The sequence below is a fragment of the Helianthus annuus genome, chromosome 13 (genome assembly GCF_002127325.2).
Source record: "Helianthus annuus cultivar XRQ/B chromosome 13, HanXRQr2.0-SUNRISE, whole genome shotgun sequence".
NCBI classification, from domain to species: domain Eukaryota; kingdom Viridiplantae; phylum Streptophyta; class Magnoliopsida; order Asterales; family Asteraceae; genus Helianthus; species Helianthus annuus.
In genome coordinates, this window is record NC_035445.2 from 124,488,805 (window position 1) to 124,512,905 (window position 24,101).

Sequence of the window (24,101 nt, forward strand, 5' to 3'; positions counted from 1 at the left end):
AACAAATGGTTTTTAGCAATCGAAACAATCTTTATAAAAACAACTTTGTATATACAATAACATAAACAACGCAGATCTAGGTTCGATTAGGTATATTTACCTTTGATCTTGATAAAATCTTGAAGATCCGATGAGACGATGAACAATTGTAGAAGAAAAAGAAGATAGAGAAGGGAGATTCGGTAGGTATGATTTCGGTGAACAATTTTGGCCATTTTTGCGGGTATTATTTTAGGGAGATCGAAGATACCTTATAATAAAGATAAGGAGAATGAAGATTATTGACTCGGAATGGCAATGCTTGAATCGTATGCTTCAACCAGAAGGGAGATGAAAGGAAAATGGAGATGAATGTGGTGTCTAGGGTTTTGGAAAATAACATATAGGATCCATTTTCTGTTGACCCGACCCAACTCAATTCGGATCCCGCCTTTTTTCCTTGGAATCGTGATTATTGAAAGCTAATTGGGATTTCCCTCCTAAACCAAATTGCCAAATCAGCCTAGATGACCAAAGACAAAGGACACATAGCCCAAATCCATCTCATTTATATATATATATATATAGATTACAAAATATTCTATGTATTAATTACAATTTTTGTGAATTGTTGGCTATTATAAGAAAGTGTAAAGTTGACCAATTATTTATTTACTTTTCTTTTCCGGTTAATGTCCTTTTTTAAACTATAAAGTGCGTTCAAATTTGTAAATCACGGCACATAGGACTAAAAATTAATATATATTATATTAAAATTGGAATTTCTTTTATTATAAGTTAGCAGGATAAGGATAAAAATATATTTTTTAAATAAAATACAAGTAACATAGTAAGAAGAGAATGTCATGTGACATTAATTGAAGTGTTTTATTATAAGTTAGATACTAGGTTAGTTCCCCGTATGTTACACGGGTTGAACAATTTAAACTATATAATAAATATTCTTGTAAACCTAAGTGAAAGACGGAAACATTTATATATTTTTGATAAATAATGATACTAATAATAATAGTAAAAAAATCTCATACATATGTACAGAGACGTCTCTGAGAATTCATGTACCCTGTTTGAGCTTGAAAAAATATGTTCTTCCTTAATGTTTTATGATTATTATTTAATTTTAAAATTAAATGGGTATTTGGCTCACTAAAGCTAATGCCAATGAGCTAACTTTCAAACAATAAAAATTCGAAAAAAATATGTTCTTCCGTAATGTTTTTTTATTATTATTATTATTATTATTATTATTATTATTATTATTTAGTTTTAAAATCAAATGGGTATTTGGCTCACTAAAGCTAATGTCAATGGACTAACTTCCAAACAATAAAAAATGTTTTGTAAATGAATCTATCTTTGAGTTGTTATAGATATACTATTTAAAAAAATTAACATATATATCAGATTTTTTTATAAAAAACACGTGCCTCTCGAAATCATGGACCCTGTGCGGTGGTGCTACCCGCATACCCTTATCACCCCGCCCATGCATGTGTATACTCATTTAAGTAATCAATATACATTTGATGATATCCTGTATTTTTTTTTGTATTCAATTAACATTTTTCTATTTAGTATTATTATCTACAATTATTAACATTTTTCTAAATGTATATATAGGGTACGGATTCTGAGAATTCATGTACCCAGTTTGAGCTCGAAAAAATATGTTCTTCCGTAATGTTTTATTATTATTTTTATTATTATTATTATTATTATTATTATTATTTAATTTTAAAATCAAATGGGTATTTGGCTCACTAAAGCTAACGCCAATGGACTAACTTCCAAACAATAAAAATCCGAAAAAAATTGTTCTTCCTTAATGTTTTATTATTATTATTATTATTATTTAATTTTAAAATCAAATGTGTATTTGGCTCACTAAAGCTAATGTCAATGGGCTAACTTCCAAACAATAAAAATTGTTTTGTAAATGAGCCTATCTTGAGTTGGTATAGGTATACTATTTAAAAAAAATTAACATATATATCGGATTTTTTTATAAAAAACACGTGCCCATCGAAACACGAACCCTGTGCGGTGGTCCTCCCCACACACCCTTATCCCCGCCCATGCATGTGTATACTCCTTTAATTAATCGATGTACATTTGATGATATCATGTAACTTTTTTTGTATTCAATTAGCATTTTTCTATTTAGTATTGTTATCTACAATTATTAAAGTTTAAATGTATATATAGTGTACGGATGTTACTGAATTTTTGAAGAATAGTTTTTAATTTTGACATATATATTCAAGCTTATAATTATATAATGTAGTCATTAATTTTAATAAAATCCAAAAAAGCGTGAAACCCTTTTTAAATATAATAATTATCAGATAAACATTTTCTATTTAATATTATCTACAATTATTAAAACATTTTTCTATGTAACATTATCTACAAATCAGAAGATAAATTATTAGAAAATAAATATGAAAGAAAGGCGGGAAACCCAAAAACAGGTGCCTCCAATTAATGACATGTGTCACACATTAGTTTACTTTATTATATGTATAGATTATATGTATAGATAACAATGTAAAATTGTCAATATTTTCTTTAGAATTAATCTAGGCCTACAAAGTACAACTATTTAGTAAACTTTATAAAATGTGATATTTGGTAATTACTATACTACCTCCGTCCCATTAAAAGTGTCCTATTTTGAATTTTCAAAGTTTTTATTTATAACCTTTGACTTTAATTATATATTTTTTTGTATTATATAAACTTGATGAAAATTAACCCGATAAAAACACTTGTAAAACACACTCAAATCATATAACTTTCATCAAGTATTATCTAACACAAACAAAATTATTTAAGGTCAAAGTTTATAAATAAAGACTTTGAAAATTCAAAATAGGACACTTTTAATGGGACGGAGGGAGTACTATTTACGCTGCTGTAAAGTTATGGCTTGTAAATAGTACTACTAGTACTGCTACTACACATCACTTGACACATGTTCTTTTTTTATATAAAGTTATGGCGTATGAATAACATTACGATTATTACCACCATACATCACTTGGCACATGCTCTTTTTTACTCATTAAGTTGTTTTTTATATATATTTTTGTAAACTTTTTCTTTTAAACATTTCAAATTTTTATACAGTGCCACCATCACAAACTATTTGAACATTTTCACATGTCCTTTCTTAATTTTACATTGTATATATTTATCGTTCAAAATTTTTAACCTTTATATTTAATATAATCATACCACCACACACACCGTAGCGAAATATAAAACCAAACCAAGTTAACTTTTATATTTTTTTTACTTATATTTTTACTTTTATTTTTTCAATTTGTAGCAAACTTTCAAACGGACCCCGTTTTTTGGGATAGGGTTCGTGCACTCTTTTATAGCACGTGGGGTCAAGGCGAACATCGGGACAAAGATTCCATTTCTAGCAAATGGACCGACATCAACAAGTGTCATGCTTTCCAAGAAGTGTACCAACGTAACTACGATAATCGCCCGAGCGGTGAAGGTGACGTCGGGGTTTTAACGAAGACTTTGGACGAGTTCGAGAAAACGAAATGCCCTTTCCCGTACTATAAGTGTTGGGATCTACTACGAAAAAGTCCAAAGTGGGCGCTAGTATGTACCATGACGTCTAGTAGTAGACGTCGAGCTAAACGGTCAAAAACATCATCCTCCGTTGACCCTGAAACACCGACATCGGATGCCCGCAATGTCAATCTAAATGAGGTGGTGGACGTTGACGAGGAACTTGAAGAAGAGTTGACCCGATCGCCCGGTAGAAGAAAGGATAAGCGAACCGGGAAAAAACGGTGAAGTCGTCTTCCGATCTCGAGTTGAAAGAAGATTTCGAGGAGATGAACCGTCGTCTCCAAGACATTCGAAACCTCGGCCACCAACGTTATGAGATTATGAAAGAATGAGTGGCCGAAACCAAAAAGTTTAACGAGATGCAAGAGGGGAGGCAAATGGAAAAGGACATTGACTTTTTGTCCAAACCGATCGACCACCTCTAAGGCGATGCGTTGATCCTTGCGCAAATGCATCGTCAAAAAATTCGAGAAAAATATGGACTCTAGATCATCTTCTTCTTTTTTTTAACTTTATTTTTTTTCGGTTTTTTTACTTTCTTTTTTTTTTTATTTCAAGTAGTGTAATTTTTATTTTAAATTAATGAAGATTTTTATGTTTTAAATTAAAAAAAAATTGTGAAATGTGTCACACCCTGTCTTTTGCGGAAGCGTATGATGTGTGACCAGCTTGTTATCATTGCATTCAATCATAATAAACAACTACATGATTTAAAACGATGTTCATCCATTCGGAAAATTTTGAGTATTACAAACACTTGTTATTTAAGTTTTAAAATACATCCTTCATCTAGGTTACAATTCAACAAAAGTGGATGACATCTAATCTTGTAGTCTACTTCTAGTTACGACACTTGCGCCCAAGATCCATCCTGTCACCTGAAATACATGTAATTTTTGGAAAAACATCAACATAAAGTTGAGCGAGTTCATGCATTTTGCATACCATGTATGAAAACAGGGTATGTATCTTGTTTAAATAAAGTATTCTTGTAAAAATCAAGTTTTCTTGTGTACACCACGTACTAATTGAATGTTTGTACAAAGACATTAAGGCATGTGAGGACATATGGAGCATTAGTGTTGACTCCTTTAAGGCATGTGAGGACTTATGGAGCATTAGTGTTGGCTCCTTTACTGTGTCGATTACCCTCGACTGTGTCGATTAACCTCGACTGTGTCGATTACCCTCGACTGTGTCGATTAACCTCGACTGTGTCGATCTCCCTCGACTGTGTCGATTACCCTCGACTGGGACTCCGAAGCACTACTAGGTACTAGTTTTGACCATGAGTGGGGTTCGGCCATACCCGTTAGATCTAACCCTCGTCCCTAATTAATGAATGTTTTTAATGGCTTGGTACTAGTTTTCACCAAGACTTTATGGCGTTTTTGGTATTAAGTCTATGCTCACATGATCTAGTATTTTCTAGGCATTTCTTAAAGCACATCATACTCGGTTCTCGTTCTCACCAAGTGTGCTTCTCGTATTTTTGTATTCTCAATTCGTATTGCACTCGGTACTCGTTCTCACCAAGAGTGCTTCTTGTATTTTTACAACTTGTAAAAAATTGTAATATTTGTAACATGTATTTCACCCCCGAGAGTTATAAAACCAAAAACAGTTAAAGAAAGGGGGAGCATGAACTAACAACTTTGCGTTCCTTGCGTCGTAAACTTCACCGGATTTGCTTTGCTAGCGTCGTGACCTAAACGTATTTTGTTAACGTTAGTCACTAGACTTGTGTCGCACAAGTACAAGTCACTATCTTTTGTGTACGTATTCTTGTGTTAAAAATAATTTATATTTTTAACTAATTGTCTTACTTATATTATTTTCCCGAAAAATAAATATAAGTATTTTATATTTTGCACTTTGCACCCGAATTATGTATTTTGTCTGAATATGTCGTATGTGTATTTGCATGTCCTAATATACCAGCACGTATTATACATACCACATACGTCTAGCACAAAGTTTAGTAATCAACAAATATATATACTTTTCCTCAGATAACATACTCGACATTTAGACACGCAAATTACAACTTATGTCATTTCAACTTAAATATCCAAAACTGGGTTGTTTTCGAGCATTTTAATAAAATAGTTATCTTATTTCAAAAATTCCCAACTTTTTACAGAAGGTGTTAAACGATCCAAATATTATTGTGTAAAAATCTCGGGATCCGATTTGTTACCAATATTTTATTAAAAATCATTTTCCGGACTGCAATCAGATTCATTATTTTCTGACTGCAGCCCACGGAATAATTCACTAAAAATTCATTGTAAGTCGCATTGACGAAATTCCAGTGGGACAATTACTAAGACATCAGTATCCATCTATAGTACCAGTTTCATGATCTAACTCTACACAGAACTCAAGTTATGACAGAAAATAGAACGTATATTTTCAGCAGCAAAAATGTAGCTCTAGCTGCTGTTACGAAAAGACACTTTAAAAATAGTAAACGGAGCCCAAAAATTATGATTCCGGTGCCATTAGAACCGTATTTCATAATACATGAATCTAGACTTTAGAAAATACATTTAAGGTCCTGTTACAGCCAGTTAAAAGTCGGCTGAAAATACAACTTAGCATGCGGTTTTTAGTTTAAAGGTTACTAAAATGCACGCATACGATCACCATTTGTCCTAATAACGATTTATACCGTAACATATATTATTTACAGCAGATTAGTGTTTGTATTACTCAGATTTATCATGTTTTACACTGTAACACCCCGTGTTTTCGAATGTCAAAGTCAAAGTCAAATGTTGACTTTATTTGTAATTAGTCTATTTTAATTTTTGTTTTATGTGGAATAAGTGTTGTCTAATCAAAATGAATCGAGTGTTAATCGAATGCGAATCATTAATCGACCTTGAATACTAGGAAGTAACAATGCGATAAAGTTAATCAATCAATAATCAAGCTAATCGAATCAATCATCGAACTCGAAACTCGAATTTTACGAACTTTGGTGTTGTTATACGTGTGTGTGTGCCTTATGTGTTACTTATGCGTGTTTACTTTATGTTGTTATGTGTGGTGATCAATCAAATCGAATCGAAACTCGAAAAGCAATCGAACCCAATCGAAATCGAAACCAAGATGTGAATTATAGATGCTTGTATGCTGATATAGTAGTTGGGATTAAAAGTAATTTGATTAGGAAACTTTGTCGTACTCGAATCATCGTCCATCGAAATCGAAATATCAAAAATCGTCACGAAACACTTGCTGATCGAACAGGATATCCTGATCGAACAGGCCAGCCGATCGAACATGCTGTTCGATCGGGCAGCCCATTCGATCAGTAATCCTGGCCGATCGGTTACCCCTTTCCTCTTTTGGAAGCCTATAAATAGGGCTGTCATTGTCTTCATTTCCACTTTTGGAAAGTTTTGACCGACCAGCTCCTATTCTTCATCTTTTCTCAGATTTCTCTCAAATCCAGTAAGTTTTCACTCTAAATCTTGTACGTTTTTGTTCATTACACGATTCTACACCTTTCTATCTTTCAAATATGGAATTCTAACCGTGAAATCACCAGGTGTTCTTGGATGATGTCATCATGGTGTTCTTCAAGAACATCATGTTTTGGCCTCATTCAACCATGAATAACTTAGATCTAACCGATTTCCACATAAACAAACTAAGATCTATGATAGATCTTAACATTTCACGGTGTGAAAGATTGAAAGGCGGATTTTCCGACTATCTTTCAACTCTTTTGCACCCATGACCTTCAAACCGGTAAAAACGGAGCTTGAACCAGCTCACTAATCATTCTAACAATCATGTGGTTCAAGGTTCAGATTCTAACTACGAGGTTCACCGATTTCGGGTTAAACGTTAAACTACAGTTCCGAACCGTTCACTGGACGGACTTGGGTGATTCCTGCCCAAACCAGTGAAGCAAGTAAGAACCCATGTTCTATGGTTCAACTCGTTGTCAAAATACTTCAAAATCATATCAAAACAAACCAAAACAGCCAAGTGTTAGACGAAAGGCCGACCAGGTCAGAAATGCTAGCCGAACGGCTAGACTGTTCGAACGAACAGCCCAGCCGAACGGACCTACCAGCCGCTCGACCGGGCCAGCCGATCAGCTGACACATGGTCCCACATCTTTCCAATTTAATGAAGTATGGTATTGACGAAGTGATGTTCGATCGAATATGCCACTCGATTGGTAAACATTACTATTCGGATCATGAGATACTATGTTTCAACACTTAATCGTTTTTCAAACTAGCCAGGCCTTAGGATGCTATTCGATCGGATACACCGCTTGATCGAGTGACCATTCCTTGAGGACTTGCAACTGAAGTTGACTAACCGATCGGTTGGGCCGACCGATCGAACTACCCGTTCGATCGATCGATCGACCTGAAAGGTAAGGATACTTCAATGTTTTCAAATGCTGCAACTAAAACTTCAAAAGTTCAAACCATCATACACAAACACATCTTTCCTAAAGGAAGAAACAATCCACTTGAACTGTCCAAGCCGATCGAGCCATCCGGCCGATCGAGCAGACTATCCGAACGGTTAGACCAACCAAACGGATAGGGCTGTTCGATCGAACCTACCGTTCGATCGACCAGACCGTTCGATCCAGTTACCCTTGTTTGCATTTTCGCGTTACTCATCGTTATACTAGCGAACTATTCAGGCTAACCTACTCTCAGCGCTCCCTTCAATCCATAATCAATCACTGTGAGTATACTCGATCCCTTTTTGCTTTAGCACTTTTGGGTGTTACATACGTTACCTATCAAAATCACAATCAATTACACTATACAAACTATTTGAACGCTAACCGATCACATGTATTACTTGACTAAATGAATACTTGTTTATTATGTTTACACGTGGAGTGCTATCTACCTGCCTTAGCAACATAGTACTATAGTTTGGACTCAGCACCCGTTCACACGGGGGTTGTTAAGGACAATTACTTGCATGGATTACGGTGGTATTCATGTATTGCGAACTGTCTCGGACAGTCAACCCGCAGTCGTTGGTATCGATGGTCCCATGTCGATAATTAACATGCTTCGTTTTCCTCTGTGTATGTGCCTGGTTATGCGTAAACTATTCGAACTCTATATTCTATTATCAAACTTGTGTACTCACCTTTACATTATATGTATTGACTTTATTTTAACGTATGTGACATGTGTTTAAGGTGTTTGCTTGCTAGGAAAGCGAGGCTAGAATAAGTTTCTAGAGGCCCCCAACAAATAGTTCTCTGAGCAGGAGTCTAGGGCTTAGCTGTCTGTAGATCTTGTCCAAAGAGGGTCTTAGAAACATTTGAACAATATTTTATTTGGTTTGTAATAATTGAATCTGAGTTGTCGGAACAGGATTTATTGACTAGATGCTTTGTGTAATGACTTGTTATTTATTTGGGATACGGTATGGGACGTAGCATTTAACTGAATTTGTATAATAGTTGTTGTGGAAACTTCTGGACAATCTGTTTCGCTCAGTGCCGCGCCCCGATGATTCCGCCATCGGTTGGGGTGTGACATACACATATATCATCTCTTTATCCACCTTTTAACACATCATGTTCAACATTTGTTCATGATCTTTAAAGTTTCTTAACTTTTATCATTCTCATCATCTATTAACCACCAAAGACAAGATGAAGATGCAAGGATCTAAGTTCTTACCACTAGCTCAAGGCTAGGGAAGTTCAAATGTAGAAAAGTGGTGGATAAAAGCTCCTAGATGAGGTCCTTCCACTTCCAACGCTTCCACGCTTCGTTGTATGCCTTCCAACACCTTCTAGTATCCTTAGAACGGAAGGAAGTTGAATGAAAAAAGGGTGGTGGTATGGTGGTGGATGGAGCCGTGAGCAAGGGAGAGGGAGGAGAAGGATGAGGATGTTGGGTGTGTGTGAGAATGGTTCATCATGTTCTTCTTATAACCCCACTTAAGCTTTTACCCATTGTTTCTTATGTCTCTTAAGTACAATACACTAATCTAAATGAATCTTTTAAGAAGGTCTTGCAAGATATTGGAGATCAAATAGGATCACATAAATAGGCCATGTGGGCCGATTCCTTGCTAATGGGGGAGGGGGTCTAATGGTAAATTCCAATCAACTAGTTACTTGTAATCCAAATACAAGTGTATAATTAGTTTAGTTAGTTACTAGTATTTTAGTGTGTGTTAGGGTGTTCGGGGACCCTAACTAGCTTAGAAAAATAAAAACATTGCTTCTAGCAATATTTTGGTGTTCCGGGTAATATCCGGTTGTTCGGTTAAATACCGATTCGTTTAAGTGCTAAATTGCACCGTTTTGTGTCTTTCAAGTGTCCTTTTGTAACACTTTCAATCCCCGACACTTAGGGAAGTATCTTGGATGATAAAACATAAATTCTGCATGAAATTTATGTGTTAAAAGCTGTTTTATAGCTGAATTTTATAAATTTCTGCACTTAAAGTGCGTTTCGGGTGTTTTTTAGTGCGTATTTTAGCTTCCGGAATGCCTATATTAAAACCCTTGTATGTACTCTTCGGTTTTAGTGCATTCTTGACGTTGGACCTACACCTAGGCTCCAATTCTAATGTCTGATTGCTTTCTGCAGTTCTGTTGACACGATGTGTCTTACCGTTGAGTTTACTAATATTTTTGACGCAACGCTATCATAAGGTAATTCTTGTAGCATATATCATGCATGAATTCACTTGTATGGAATTCAGAAATTTACTTGTCTGGTAAACCAGATCATGCACAGTCATTTAAGCACAAATTACTGTTTATTGAGTGTACGAAATATACGGAAAAGTGACGGTTGTCACAAAATGTTTGAATGAGCGTTATTGGGCATTATTCCCACTACGCCACTTTTGCAATAATACCCCATGTTGACTGGACTGCCACGTGTCACAAAACGTCCCATGGTGGGGGCATTATTTGGCTTAACCACTACACATGGTCTTACTTTATCACCATTGTGTGACGTTTCAATGTAAATTTTATTTTAAACCGAGTCACCGCACCAGCGTGATAGCTAAAACAATCATATAAAAAATGAGTAAATTACGATTTTGGCCCTCGTGGTTATATGAATTTTACCCTTTTAGCAAAAAAAAAAAAAATTTAACATCTAAGCCCTTAACGTCTTTTTTTCTGACACTTTTGGCCCCTAACACTAACCCTATCCATTAAATGTTAGGGGCCAAAATGGTTAGAAAAAAAGACGTTAGTGATCAAAAGAGTTAGAAAAAAAGATGTCAGGGGCCAAAAGGATTAAAAAAAAGACGTTAGAGACTCAATTGATAAAAAAATTAGGTTAAAATAATAAAAATGATATAACCACATGACCAAAATCGTAATTTACTCTAGAAACATAAACCCTAGAAAAGTTAAAAACTCCGGGTCGACCCACCCACACCAAATATACCAAGAACCCGACCTCACTTTCTTGGAAAGAAAGACAAAAACACAGAAAAAGGGTTTGCAGGTAGCAAAATTTCATCACTCCAAATTCGTCACGAAAAACCATAAACCGTCACTAAATCAATCTCCACATCGAGTAATCACCAATGGACGTCATAAAATCACAACAATTATCAGTTCGATCGATCGAAAAAGTCGTCGTACATCCGTTAGTACTCCTCAGCATCGTCGACAACTACTACAGAGTCGCTAAAGACACTCGGAAGCGAGTCGTCGGTGTTCTTCTCGGTAGCTCGTTCAAAGGAACCGTTGATGTCACTAATAGTTACGCAGGTTTGGTTTTCGATCGATTCGGTTTTTGTTTTGCGTGTGTTCTAGGATTTGTTTGGATCTGAGGTGGTAAATTTAGTTATTGTAGGTTGTTTTTGGTGATGTGATAGTTATTTTTGGTGATTGTTTGTGGTTATAGCTTGTTTATGGTAAGATGTGTGGTCTAGGGTTTCTAAATGTGATGGATGTGACAGTTGAATTGTTGTGTTTATTCAGGATTTTAGATTGTTTATGTTAAAGATGTGCAATCTAGGGTTTATAAATTGAATTGGTGTGAACTTGTGATTATTCTATAGGTTGTTTATGCTCAAGATGAGATGCTAGTGAGGTTTTTGGTGATGTGACAGTTGAGTTTTGGTGATTGATTGTTTGTAATTGTAGACTGTTTATGCTAAAGATGTGTATTCTAGGGTTTATAATCATGAATTCTTGACAGATATGACAGTTGAGTTTTTGTGGTTATTCATGATTATGGATTATTTATGCAGTTATGCTAAAATGTGTATTTTAGGTTTGTAATCATGTCGCGGATATGACAGTCGAGTTTTCTTGAGGTTTTTTACGATTCTAGATTGTTATGCTAAAGATATGTTTTCTAGGGTTTATAAGTTTAATTGTTGTGAACTTGAGATTATTTATGATTATAGATTGTTTATGGTTAAGATGAGGTATTAGTGAGTTTCGTTAAAGATGTGTATTCTAGGGTTCATATTCATGATATATATGGCAGTTGAATTTCTGTGGTTATTCAGGATTATAGATTGTTTATGCTAAAGATGTGTTTTCTAGGGTTTATAATCATGACGGATATGGGTTAAATTTTTGTGCTCGTTCTTTACATCTAAGTTTTGCAGTTATGAGAGTAGTATGTTCGGTTGAAGCTTGATAGGATACGATTAAGTGTTTGCATGATTGAGGAAGATCTGGTGTTAGTTTCGTCCTGAATGTATGCTCTGTGAGTGGTTGACTGCTATGCATTTGTAGGACAGAGTCGACAGACCGACAGGCAGACATACCAAACCTTCCCCATTAGAATACTAATAGTCAAATAGAATTATTGTACAACGGGATGACAAGCGAAATCTGTTTCTGATCGATTACTATTTAACCCAAACTATGCTATCACTGGCAACAAATTTGCATGGTTTGTTGTACTATGTTACCAGAATTACATTTGCATCAACTACGTTTAGTATATAAAACCGAATTTGCTTTGTGATAGGTGTTGAATCTTGAGTATCATATTCGTCAATAAATTAGTGTGTACAAAACTCAGTATCTTAACTATATTGCTTGTTTAATTTGGGATACGAAGCATATGGTAAAAAAACCATTGACATCATGACATTTCTGGACTTAAATCACATCTGAAATGATTGTTTTGCAACATGTAAGTTCTTAGTTTGCTACAGAATAAGATGTTAGAAAACAGGCTTCGGATAGACGATTTAAGAAACTAGGGATTCTAGACTTCATTCATATAAGAATACCGTGTCCTTCTCAGAAACACTGTTAAAGCCATCTCACTTAAGATTTATTGTATTATTACAGATTTTAAGAGAAAACTCCTTGACCTCTTCTTTTTGCTCAATATTATACATTTATACGGTGGTATTATATCTGTGGATACTTTAACAAGATGGAGTCAGGAGTTATCGAAAGACTCAAATACCTTTATTAAGTTGTAGCATCCATTTTTCTGTAACATTCTTCCCTCTATTCAAGGGATACACAGATTAGAGTTTTGAATTTATGTAGGATTTGAGGACAACTAATGCGATAATCTTCACTTAACCTGAATGTTTCAGGTGCACCTTGATAGGGTTGTGTTGCAAAACTATAACTATATTTATTGAATTTTGATTGATGAACACTACACACAGAATAGTTATAGAACAAAGAGTATATGTTTGCAATGGCAGTTTTGCGCACCTCTGTATTTGTTGCGTTCTGATTTATGAAAAGTCATGAAGTTCACATTCTGTAACAGCAAATAGATATCACTGTAAAACAATTATCAGTACAGTTCAACCAGTTGAAACTTAAACACATGTACATCTAAAACTACCCCTAGATTCATTCTTCTAAATGTATGCTTTTTTTTCCTTCTTTTTATAGTGCCATTCGAGGAAGATGAGAAGGACCCCAGTATATGGTTTCTTGATCACAACTATCATGAGGCCATGTTCTCCATGTTCAAGAGAATCAACGGTAATACTCAATATTTCATAAATACAGCACTGATTAGCGCCTTTTGTTTTCCTTTCTGAATAAAGCTACCCTATTATAAAGTTATGTGCTAATAATATTGAAGTTTGTTGCAGCAAAGGAGCATGTTGTAGGGTGGTATAGCACTGGCCCAAAACTACGGGAGAATGATCTCGATGTTCATGGTCTATTTAATGAGTATGCAATATGATCTTATTCTGATTATAAATTTTCTCTACCAATTTTCAGCAGCAGGATCATATGCACATATTTTAAGCTTTCTCAGGGTTATTTTGTATCTCATTTTTAGTATAAAATAATCTATAATCATGAAATCTTAGTTCTCAACGAATGACGTCTTGTTAATCATTTCTTATGGTTTTATTACCTTACCTGTTCTCGTTTCTGGTATCTTGACTGTTGAATCTTGTTACTGCAGCTATGTTCCAAATCCTGTATTGGTTATAATCGATGTGCAACCGAAGGAGTTGGGAATACCGACCAAAGCATATTATGCCATTGAAGAGGTTAAAGAGGTAAATCAATACCAGTTCCTAATTAAATTATCATTTAATACGATGCCCATCTACACATCATAGAACTGTTAGAATCTGTTTTGAATACATAATACCATTCATATCTAAATGATGGACTAAGCATTGATTTGCCTCAATTTTCAGAACGCCACTCAGAAAAGCCAGAAGGTTTTCGTTCACGTGCCTTCAGAAATCGCCGCACATGAAGTAGAGGAAATCGGTAATCCAAGAGCAAAGAAAAAAAATTTAGAAATATTCACTTAACCAATCACATAAACAAAAGAGATGTGTTCGTGCGTATTCCTTTGATCATATTCTTTCATTTATGGAATCCTCTTTCAACAGGAGTGGAACATTTGTTGAGGGATGTCAAGGATACCACTATCAGCACACTTGCAACAGAGGTCTCTTCTTTTTTTATTATTATATTATTGTTTTCATTTAATTTCATCGATTGCTTCACAACAGTTGCTAAGCTATATTTTTCTTTCATATTTGTTCATATTATATAGGTAACTGGAAAGCTGGCAGCATTGAAAGGTTTAGATGCAAGATTGAAGGAGATACGTGGGTATCTTGACCTTGTTATAGATGGCAAGCTACCATTAAATCATGAAATTCTGTACCATCTACAGGTTTGTTATTCTACATTTTATCCACATATCCAACAACATTATAATTAGAGGTGGCAAAATTGGCTGGTCAGGTTAACTACTCCAAACGGGTTTGGGTCAAAGTGGGTAATCTTTTTAGTGTGGGTTGAAACTTGAAACGGGTTTGGTTTACCCAAAAATACCTTGTCAATTTTTAAACCTTTTACAAATAACTATTACAATAGTAAAGCGAGTTAAGATATTCTATGCATTAAAGTAGGGGTGTGCATGGTTCGGTTCGGTTTTTTGGTAAAACTAAAACCGAAACCAAAATGCTCGGTAACCGTTCGGTTTTTGAAACAAATTACATCATCGTCGTCGTCAGTAAATCCCACCAATAGCAAAGCTAAGGTAGGGTCTGAGGCAAGGTTTAAAAAAACGGAAACGAGTTTCGAGGCGTTTTCACTTAGCCTCACGAGGCGTAAGCCTCGAGGCGAACCGAGGCGGAATTAAAAAATAAATATAAATATTATGTATCTTATAAAAATAGTAATACTAACTAAATTCATCATCAAATTCATCAAAATAATCAAAAACACACATAAAAAAGACATAAATTGCTTGAAATTGACACAAAAACGCAAAAACATCAAAAACAAATTTCTATAACCCCTGAGGCGCACAAATAGTATAAACCATCTACAAGAAAAGACCTCATGATAGTCAATATGGGACCTCACCACCCATCAATGCATGGTGCTGAGGCGCGCCTCAGAATCGTTTTTTGGCCGTTTCGCCTTGAGGCGCGTCTCGAGGTGCACGCCTCAACCGTTTTTTAAAACCATGGTCCGAGGAGGGTAAGATGTAGACAACCTTACCTCTACCCCGTAGCAATAGAGAGGCTGCTTCCAGCGAGACCCCTGCGAGCTTGGTTTAAAAAAGCGCGAAGCGCTCCGAAGCGTTTTGGTTCCAAAAGCTTTAAGCGAAGCTTCAAGCGCGAAGCGAGAGCTTCACGTATACGAAGCGCTCCATATTATATATAATTATATATAATGTTAATTTTATATATATGTATCAAAAATAGCTATCCATATTATATATATGTATTTTATAATGTTAATTTTGTACTTTTATGCATAAATTAAAAAGTTTAAGGACCAAATGTAAACTACTGAAGATAGAGGGGGTTAAATGTTTAAATAGACAAACTATCTTTACACTTTTTAAGTAAAAAGTTAGAAGTTTCAGGGACTGAATGTAAACTAATGAAAGATAGAGGGGTTAAATGTTTAAAAACCTTAACTTATAAAAACCCTAAAAGCCTAAAAGACAGATACGCAGCCGCTCTCAGCATCTCTCTTCTTCTTCTTCCCCCTTCTTCCTGGTTTCCGGCTGAAAGCAACTCCGTCGCCGGAATTTGTCGCCGGATTTCACATAGGAAGTCGCTATATCGTCGATATAAGGTCGATATGTACCTTGTAAAGACTGTTGGGCTTAAAAAATGGCCCAAATGGTGATCTGATTGGCTGGAGCGTCGCTTCACAACTTCATCGCTTCGCCGCTTAAAGCTCGCTTCACATCGCTTCACGTAATGTAACGCTTCAGACCCAAAAAAACGTTTTTTCCAGCGCTTCACGCTCGCTTTAAGCGCGCTTTTTTAAACACAGCCTGCGAGACCCCTGGCTCGATAGTAGTTTTGCATCAAGCCTTGGACATAAGGCACATAACACTCAACAATTGAGACAAAGGTCGATTAGTGCATGTACCCTTTTGTCTTTCGGCTATCAACGCTACCACATGATGCATGATTAACCGCTCGCCGCTTTTAACGTTATTTTCATGACATTAGTAAAATAGCGTTAAAATTAGTGCAAATTATGTAAGATTTAAAAATAAAGAGTACAATCCAAGATTTAAAAATCTTTCTTAGATGTTTACATTTGAGTTAATATTTAAAAATGTTCGGTAACCGTTCGGTTTTAGCAACGGTTTAGTTCGGTTTTTGAAACAAATTACGTAAGATTTAAAAATAAAAAAGTACAATCCAAGATTTAAGAATCTTTCTTAGATGTTTACATTTAAGTTAATATTTAACTAAAATTGTTCACATAAATGTAAGTAACCTTCTAATCTTTTTTTATGTTTCTCCAAAGTTTTTTTAAGACATTTTATTTTGTAATAGTTTGAAAATCATTTAATGTTAAAGTTTGTTATTTCTTATAAGCAATGGATAAATCATTTCAAAGATAAATAAACATATTAATGTTCTTATTAGAAACACTTAACCTTCAAGAATAAACATAATAATTCCTAAATCAATATATAACAAACATTACATTTTTTTAGATTATTTGGTTGGGTTTTTTCGGTTTTCATAAACTGCAAGGTTTTCATAAATTGCGAAACTGTAACCGAACCCTGAATTTCGGTTCGGTTTATTCGGTTATTTGTGCAGTTCGGTTAAATCAGTTTTTCGGTTTATTCGGTTATTTGGTTTTTCGGTCACCCCTACATTAAGGTACATGTTGGGTGAGTAGGTGACTTTACACCCATTGAACGTTTCCTTTTTAACTAAACGTCTTGATTTGACCTTTTTGAGGATCAAGCATAAGCATGAGTGCATAACCCATAACCCATATAATAAGTAAATGTTTCAAATTGCCGCCTCTCAATACGTATCTATTTGTTTTCATCTTTCACAAGATTCGCCACTTTTTATAGTGAATTCTGTGACTATGGTTAAATTGTTTTTACATTGCAGGATGTGTTTAACCTTCTTCCCAATCTGAATGTTGCTGATTTGATAAAGGCATTTGCAGGTATATAATTATATTACTTTAGAAAAGGTGGGAAAGTTATTTAAAGATTCTTACTTTTTCTTTGGTATTTTGTTTGTTCTTTGCTACTTTGCAGTGAAAACCAATGACCAAATGCTTGTTATCTACCTTTCTTCTCTCATTAGAAGTGTGATCGCTCTTCACAACTTGATCAATAATAAGGTAAACACCCGTTCTCCACCCTTTGAAATATCTGAAACATGTTTTGTTTTTGAAGTGACATTTTTAACCCCTCTGTATATGAGAACACATTAATGCGGGCTAGTTCATGTTAAGACTTAAGAGGTTTCAATTTCAACCCATTTACACCAGAGCGGGTTAATGCGTGCTGTATTTGTTTGATAACGGGTCAAACAGTTTAAATGTTGAAAATAGCTACAAAGAAACAGGTTATAGTCCGGTTTAAAGTTTTATATCGGGTATCAGAATGCTTACAGTGTCCTATGTCTTTTAAAAGAAGTCAACTTTTTTTGTTTTCACAATAAGTATCTTCACTCATATATGGTTTATTGGTGTTGGGTTCTTCCCAAACGGGTCAGACTCACTTCGACTCCAACCCAGTTTGACTAGTTGCCCAAACTGTTCATTTTGCCCCCCCCCCCCCCCCTAATTTACTTGATTGCATCGGAAAGTGAATTAAATTCTTGCTAACTGTCATTTTTGGCTGTTTGCCCACGTGTCTTATGTGATGTGTACTAAAAATGGTTTGATGAACTGATGTAAGGTGGTTAATTTTGTTGTGCTCAGATGCTTAACAAGGAGCACGAGAAAGCAGAAGATGCAAAACCGGCCACGGTTGTCAGTAGTTAGGGACGGACAAAACATTTTAATCTTGTTTTGTATTGTTTTTCCATCTCAACTGTTGTATTGGAATGGATTGCAATCCACGATGAGTAACTAGTCGTAACAAGTCAACGAGTTTAGCTTTCGTACGGGTGAAAACAGGAGGGTCGGATTCTCTTTTAAACACACAAAAGTTCCTTTTTATATATTTTATTATTGCATTTAAACAAATCTTACGTTAAATAATAAAATGATTAATAATTTATATTATTACCATACTAATCCACTTTTAAAACAATAATTTTGAAAATCTGTTCGCTTACATACAATTCAAGATGACATTCATATCGTTTGTTTGGTTTTGTTTTTAGAAAATCTTGAAATTTAACTGTTCAAATGCTAAGAGATAAAATATAACCTGTGACATATATTAATGTGTAAAACTGCACACACAGACCTCAGCTTTGTTCAACTGATGATTAGAATCATTCGAATTGGTAAATCTTGTAAATGATCAATGCCTAAAGTTGCAAGCTTTAAGAGTTAAAACACAGAACTCCTAAATACCAGTTTACTTGAAACACACGGTTCCAACACAAGAACTCATTCCACAAACTACTTGAGATTATTAAACAAATCACGAAAGCTATTGCCAAGACAAACGATCAGCTTATTGACTGGCCTTTCACAGTAGCTTCAGCTGGTTCTGCATTTTATGTAAGTTTCTCGGCCATCATTTTCTTGATTTCCTCGTCTCATTCCTTCAGGTTCTGAGCAGCATTCCTCCATTTTAATCTCTTCAGTTTTATAGTGTCCCTTGGGCTTCCGGTGTCTTCTGGGGTATGTCTTTGAGGTATTGAGTATCTCCGTGTATTTGAACCTAATATTACTTTGAGGAAACAAAGTAAAACACTTTAGAACTTTCTTCGCCCAAGACGGAAAGGAAAATAGGGAACATGTTTATGAGGGTGTCTCGCGTTCAAGAACAGATCGTCTGATAATGTCTATGTTTAATTAAACAACCAAAGCACATCCAAACACTAGTTTCTACCGCCTTGTCTATAGCTAATTATATGATTTATGATTATTTAATATCATAGTCACTTTCAAAAACACACATCCAAACATTCCCTATGCATCAGAAATCTGCATAGAAAAGAAGAAGTACCTTCTGTGTTGAACATTTGATTGAAAAAACGGTTTAGGTAAAAATTGTTCTTCCTACTACCCACCTAAAGAGACCACAATTCCAAAAGAAACATGTCTAAAAGGAGGTTAACTATCAACTAACAAGACCAGGGGTGGATCTATTATGGGCTAAGAGGGTGTCCGGGATACCCCTCAACTTTCTTGGTGAAGTGCAAAATACCCCTCGTAATTTTTTTTCTCCGACGGTAATTTTTTTGGGGGTACTCCTGAAGTTTTCTTCTAGATCTGCCACTGAACAAGAAGACTGAAGAAAAAATCTATTCGAATCAGAATCGTAAATTATTTCATTAAATGATGGTTTCCTCAATAAAACTACATCTATCTAGTTCAATTCTTCGTCTTCTTTTATGATCAAAACAAATTCTTTTGTCCTTACAAACTTTTGGTTTTTGGAATCACACACGAAAGAATGCCAAACAACAACAAATTCAGGAAAAAAAAACATGAAATGAAAGAAATTTGTGATCTTTAAAAGATAAGCACACTTGTAATCAACTTTGACCAGATTGACAGTTAAGCTTGATCAGATCACTATGTAGTCTAAAGGCACTAGGCGTAAAGGGTGAGCCTTGGAAGCGCAGAGTTTTTTAAGCAAGGCGCATAGTATAGACTTTTTTAGGCTGGTTCTAGGCCAATTTGTAATGTTTCAGACCAGTTATACCAGTTTCAGACATTTTTAATTTCTGAAGAATTTGGCCGGAACAGGCGCAGGACTAATATGCGCCATGATGGGCGTAAGTAGGTATGGCAGAAGTGAGCCCCTACACGAGCGGAGTGCCTTGTGTGCCTTTGACTATTATGCTGGACCATAAAGTGAAAAGTGTGATGGATACAAATTACCTATACTTTAACTTAAGTTCACTGTTCCAATTTCACTAAAACAGCCTCAGTAAGGGAGTATTATTATAAATCATCAAAACAGGTACAATGGCATGTGGGGATGTAGCTCAAATGGTAGAGCGCTCGCTTTGCATGCGAGAGGCACGGGGTTCGATCCCCCGCATCTCCATTTTTGTCGCTTTTTACATGAATTTTAAATGAAATTTTCTTTTGAAAATCCATAAAAGATTTCTTTCATCATTTTGTTGTTTCATAATATTTTCTCAAAATCCATCCGAGTAAAATTTCTAAAGCGAAGACACTCGATTCCTTTCTAATACAATGTTAGAAGCAAAGTTCAACAAGTGTTCAGTGATCAACGTAGAGTAAGTTTGTTGGCTAACACGATCGACGTATGCTTGTGTTAGCTCATTAGGGAATAGTTAGTATAACGATTTTACAGTCTGACATTTCTAAGGCAACTTTGCATTCATCTTATATGACAATCTTGTAACCCACGGAACGGAATTAGGGCCAAGGAAACTTACCCAAGATGATTGTCAAATGCTTAAATCACAAACTAAGGTCCAGATTAATCAACAACAATACATATAGGAATTATTTTGTCATAAGGGAATACTTAACATCATAATTAAAACAATGAATAAACAACAATACATATAGGCATTACTTTGTCGTTTTATACTTGGCTATAAGCTTTAGCCAATTATCACAATGAATAGAGATAGGCGATATTGGTTTTTGACTCGATGGAATTTTGTATATCAAGTTTCTTAGCTACTTAGCCTCATTAATTACCTACATCAACAAGTACCACAAACTCCAATTTCATAGCATAGTTAGTTATGAAAGTTTGGCTGTTCCAAACTTTTTGGAGGCCCTAGGCAAAATAAAATGTTGGTGTCCTTTTTATTTCTTTGATTGTTATAAACGATACGTTTTATCCATGTTTGAAACCAAGCAAAAATCTAACACGAATATAACAAAGAGTGGTTTGTTTGTATAAGGAATCAAACAAATCTAAAACAATAAGTTTGAACTATTATTAAAAATTCGCATATTAGTTTTCTTTTAAGTGGGGGCCCTATTTTTAGAGGCCCTAGGCCCGAGTTTGGGCTACTTGTACTATAGATCCGGCCCTGATTTTTCTACCCAAGTGAAAACATGTCTAGATTTTATGTGTTATGGATATAACTACACAAATGTGTAAATCTAACTTACTTTTCAACAATGTCGCAATATTTCAAGACAATTAAGTGTTTATATAATACTTTGGTCTTGGTCATAAGAAGAGACAAACACAGAGAAATAAACATAAAATATATACCGAATCAATCGAAACAACCAAGCTTATATCTCTAAGTTTTACTTAACTTATTTTCTTCAACTCAAGTGCTCCTTAATTTCCTATATCATATCAAAACTGATTTCATGCAACTTGGACACTAGAGAGTCAATATACTACTTTTGGAATATAATTTCCATAACGATTTATACAAGAAAACATATTGCACACAATGTTTTAAAACCAGTTCAAATTGGTCGCCGTTTCTGAGCCTAGCTAAGTACGTTATAGAAACCAGTTTTTCTCCCTATTGCCATTCTCTAAATGCGAAATGGAAATGGGTGGGAAACTGGGAATAAAACAAGGCCAATGTATCATTTTTACTAAAGCCTTCTAAAAACTAGCAGGTCTTTGCAAAATCTTTAAACAATCTTCTTCGGTTGCACCATTCGAGTTCTCTACTTCATTTGCATCATATGGGTGATCTTCATCTTCATCGTTCTCCTTCAACCCTTGTATCTTCTCAAGGGCCTTTCTCATATTCCACCTTCTTCTAATATCTGGTTCGCAACAATGTAGCCCGATCTCCCAGAGGTCTATCATCTCAATCTCGCTATTCTTTTCCGATTTTATGTTTTTATCAAACACCTCTCAGTTCCACTCTGTTAGAATTTGATACCAAAGAACGTATTGAATCAAAACTTGTTTATTGATAATTGGTACAATTAGGTTTACAAATAAATCCTTCTATTTATAAGCCTAATAACTTGTTCACCAGGAAAACCTATTTGACTCAAACTAGGATTAAAAAACTATCTAAAAAACCTCCTAATTTATAACCTGGTCACTTTTTACCTGAACTTCGTAGGTCGGTCACTTTTAACCCGAACATACACATAATATGCAAGATTAGTCTAAAAATCACCCCCAAATCTTGCAATACCGAGAAGATATCTCATCTCGATAATCTTTAGTCGTGGCACGACTTTTGTGAGGACATCTGCCCGTCGCAAATCCCCGCTAACACGTTCCACTTTAACTTGCTCTTGCAATAAGTTCTCGACTTTTAAACTTGTCTCTTGATTTGATAAATTGAGCATCCATTTGATCGCAAAATCAAACCATCTTGACAAAGAAACATGTCCAAAACTAATCTGGACCAGATTCGGACCTTCTAAACCCATTGAAGTGCTGAAAAACTGATTTGTCAAAAACTGGTCGCTTAAAGCTGTCACTAGCTGATCAAATTCTGTCGCTGTTCTGTCGCTAACTGGTCAGCCTGGTCGCTATATGTCTGATGTGTCGCTGACTGCCCAGTTTGGTCGCTAATTCCTGTTGCTGACTGATCTGTTTGGTCGCTAATTTCTGTCACAACAGAGACTGTTTGGTCGCTATTTTCAGCCTTGTCATCTTTAGTCTGTATGCAAATTGGAGATACAACCTCAAGATTAATCTTGTAAATGCGATTCGATGAACGAGGTACCTTCATTAGCAAAGTTCAGTGTTGCTCAAACATCCAAAGTATACCGTCTTGGATTGCGATCTTGTACCCTATCTTGTCCAATTGACCAATGCTTATTATATTACTTTCAAGTGCGGGAATATAATAAACAACGCGTAACACCCTTTGTTCCCCAGATTTTCCTTCCAAGACGACCATACCCCGTCCTTTAATCTCTACGCATGACCCGTCTCCAAACTTCACTTTTCCTTTGATGTTGTGATCGAGGTGAGTGAACCACTCCTTTTTACCTGTCATGTGGTTACTCGCCCCATTGTCAAGAAACCATGTATTGAGTTCACTTAGGCTCGAAGTATATACCCTTGGAATGATCCTTTCCTTGTCTAGAAACACATCATTAGCTTCTTCAACGTGTGTTTGCAAGTAAAGAACCGGTTCAACCCTTTGAATAAGATTGTTTTCCTCGTCTTCGTCCTTTTTACGTGTAGGACAATTTGAAGAAAAATGTCATAATTCATCACATCGAAAGTACCTTATCTTAGAATGGTCCTTCTTTGGTTTTTGATCCGGTTCCTTGTCTTTATCTTGACCCCCGGTTTTTCCTCGACAGCGACCCCGACCTCTTTGACTAGACTCAGCCCTTCCTTTGCATTGATCGTACCCTTCCTTTTTTCTGGCTTCCCACTCCTCATAAGTCAACAATAACTAGGCACTTCTAACCGGTTGCTCCTTATCTTCAAGGTTGACGCGTTCCTCATAGGCTATAAGAAGACCCACCAAATCATCAAATCCAACTGTCTTAAGGTCAATAGATTGCTCAAGAAAAGCCACCATGTGAATAAACCTTTTCGGAAAACCATGTAGAAACCTTTAACCAGTTTCTCTTCTTCAATCACCGTTCCAAGAGAAGCAGATCTAGAACCAATCCCTGAAATCTTTTCTGCGAACTCAGCGATCGTACTCAGTTCCTTCATCTTCAAACCCTTATATTTCGACAT

General features: G+C 35.4%; 2 protein-coding genes and 1 non-coding gene across 3 annotated transcripts; 2 read left to right on the top strand and 1 right to left on the bottom strand.

Annotated features, from left to right (window-relative positions):
* Positions 1 to 11,016: 11,016 nt before the first annotated feature.
* Positions 11,017 to 18,515, top strand: LOC110899257 (26S proteasome non-ATPase regulatory subunit 7 homolog A). The gene is made up of 10 exons (XM_022146143.2): positions 11,017 to 11,353; positions 13,469 to 13,561; positions 13,675 to 13,756; positions 13,998 to 14,094; positions 14,239 to 14,314; positions 14,440 to 14,498; positions 14,607 to 14,729; positions 17,449 to 17,506; positions 17,601 to 17,686; positions 18,272 to 18,515. Exons 1-10 carry the CDS (start codon positions 11,167 to 11,169, stop codon positions 18,332 to 18,334), a joined length of 924 nt encoding a protein of 307 aa, XP_022001835.1. The 5' UTR covers positions 11,017 to 11,166; the 3' UTR covers positions 18,335 to 18,515.
* A 1,937-nt stretch (positions 18,516 to 20,452) lies between these two features.
* Positions 20,453 to 20,525, top strand: TRNAA-UGC. The gene has a single exon. It is a non-coding gene; the product is annotated as a tRNA-Ala (tRNA).
* Positions 20,526 to 23,139: 2,614 nt separating this feature from the next.
* On the bottom strand, positions 23,140 to 24,101 carry LOC118485851. The gene is made up of 3 exons (XM_035982343.1): positions 23,948 to 24,101; positions 23,824 to 23,897; positions 23,140 to 23,577 (listed from the first exon to the last, which is right to left on the bottom strand). Exons 1-3 carry the CDS (start codon positions 24,099 to 24,101, stop codon positions 23,140 to 23,142), a joined length of 666 nt encoding a protein of 221 aa, XP_035838236.1.

Coding starts and splice junctions, on each gene's coding strand:
- LOC118485851 (XM_035982343.1), bottom strand. CDS start 24,101: ATGTCGAAATATAAGGGTTTGAAGATGAAGGAACTGAGTACGATCGCT. Junction 23,898..23,947: donor CTACATGGTTTTCCGAAAAG/GTTTATTCACAT, acceptor ACCTTAAGACAG/TTGGATTTGATGATTTGGTG. Junction 23,578..23,823: donor TTGAAGATAAGGAGCAACCG/GTTAGAAGTGCC, acceptor ACACGTAAAAAG/GACGAAGACGAGGAAAACAA.
- LOC110899257 (XM_022146143.2), top strand. CDS start 11,167: ATGGACGTCATAAAATCACAACAATTATCAGTTCGATCGATCGAAAAA. Junction 14,315..14,439: donor ACATGAAGTAGAGGAAATCG/GTAATCCAAGAG, acceptor CTCTTTCAACAG/GAGTGGAACATTTGTTGAGG. Junction 17,507..17,600: donor TTTGATAAAGGCATTTGCAG/GTATATAATTAT, acceptor GCTACTTTGCAG/TGAAAACCAATGACCAAATG.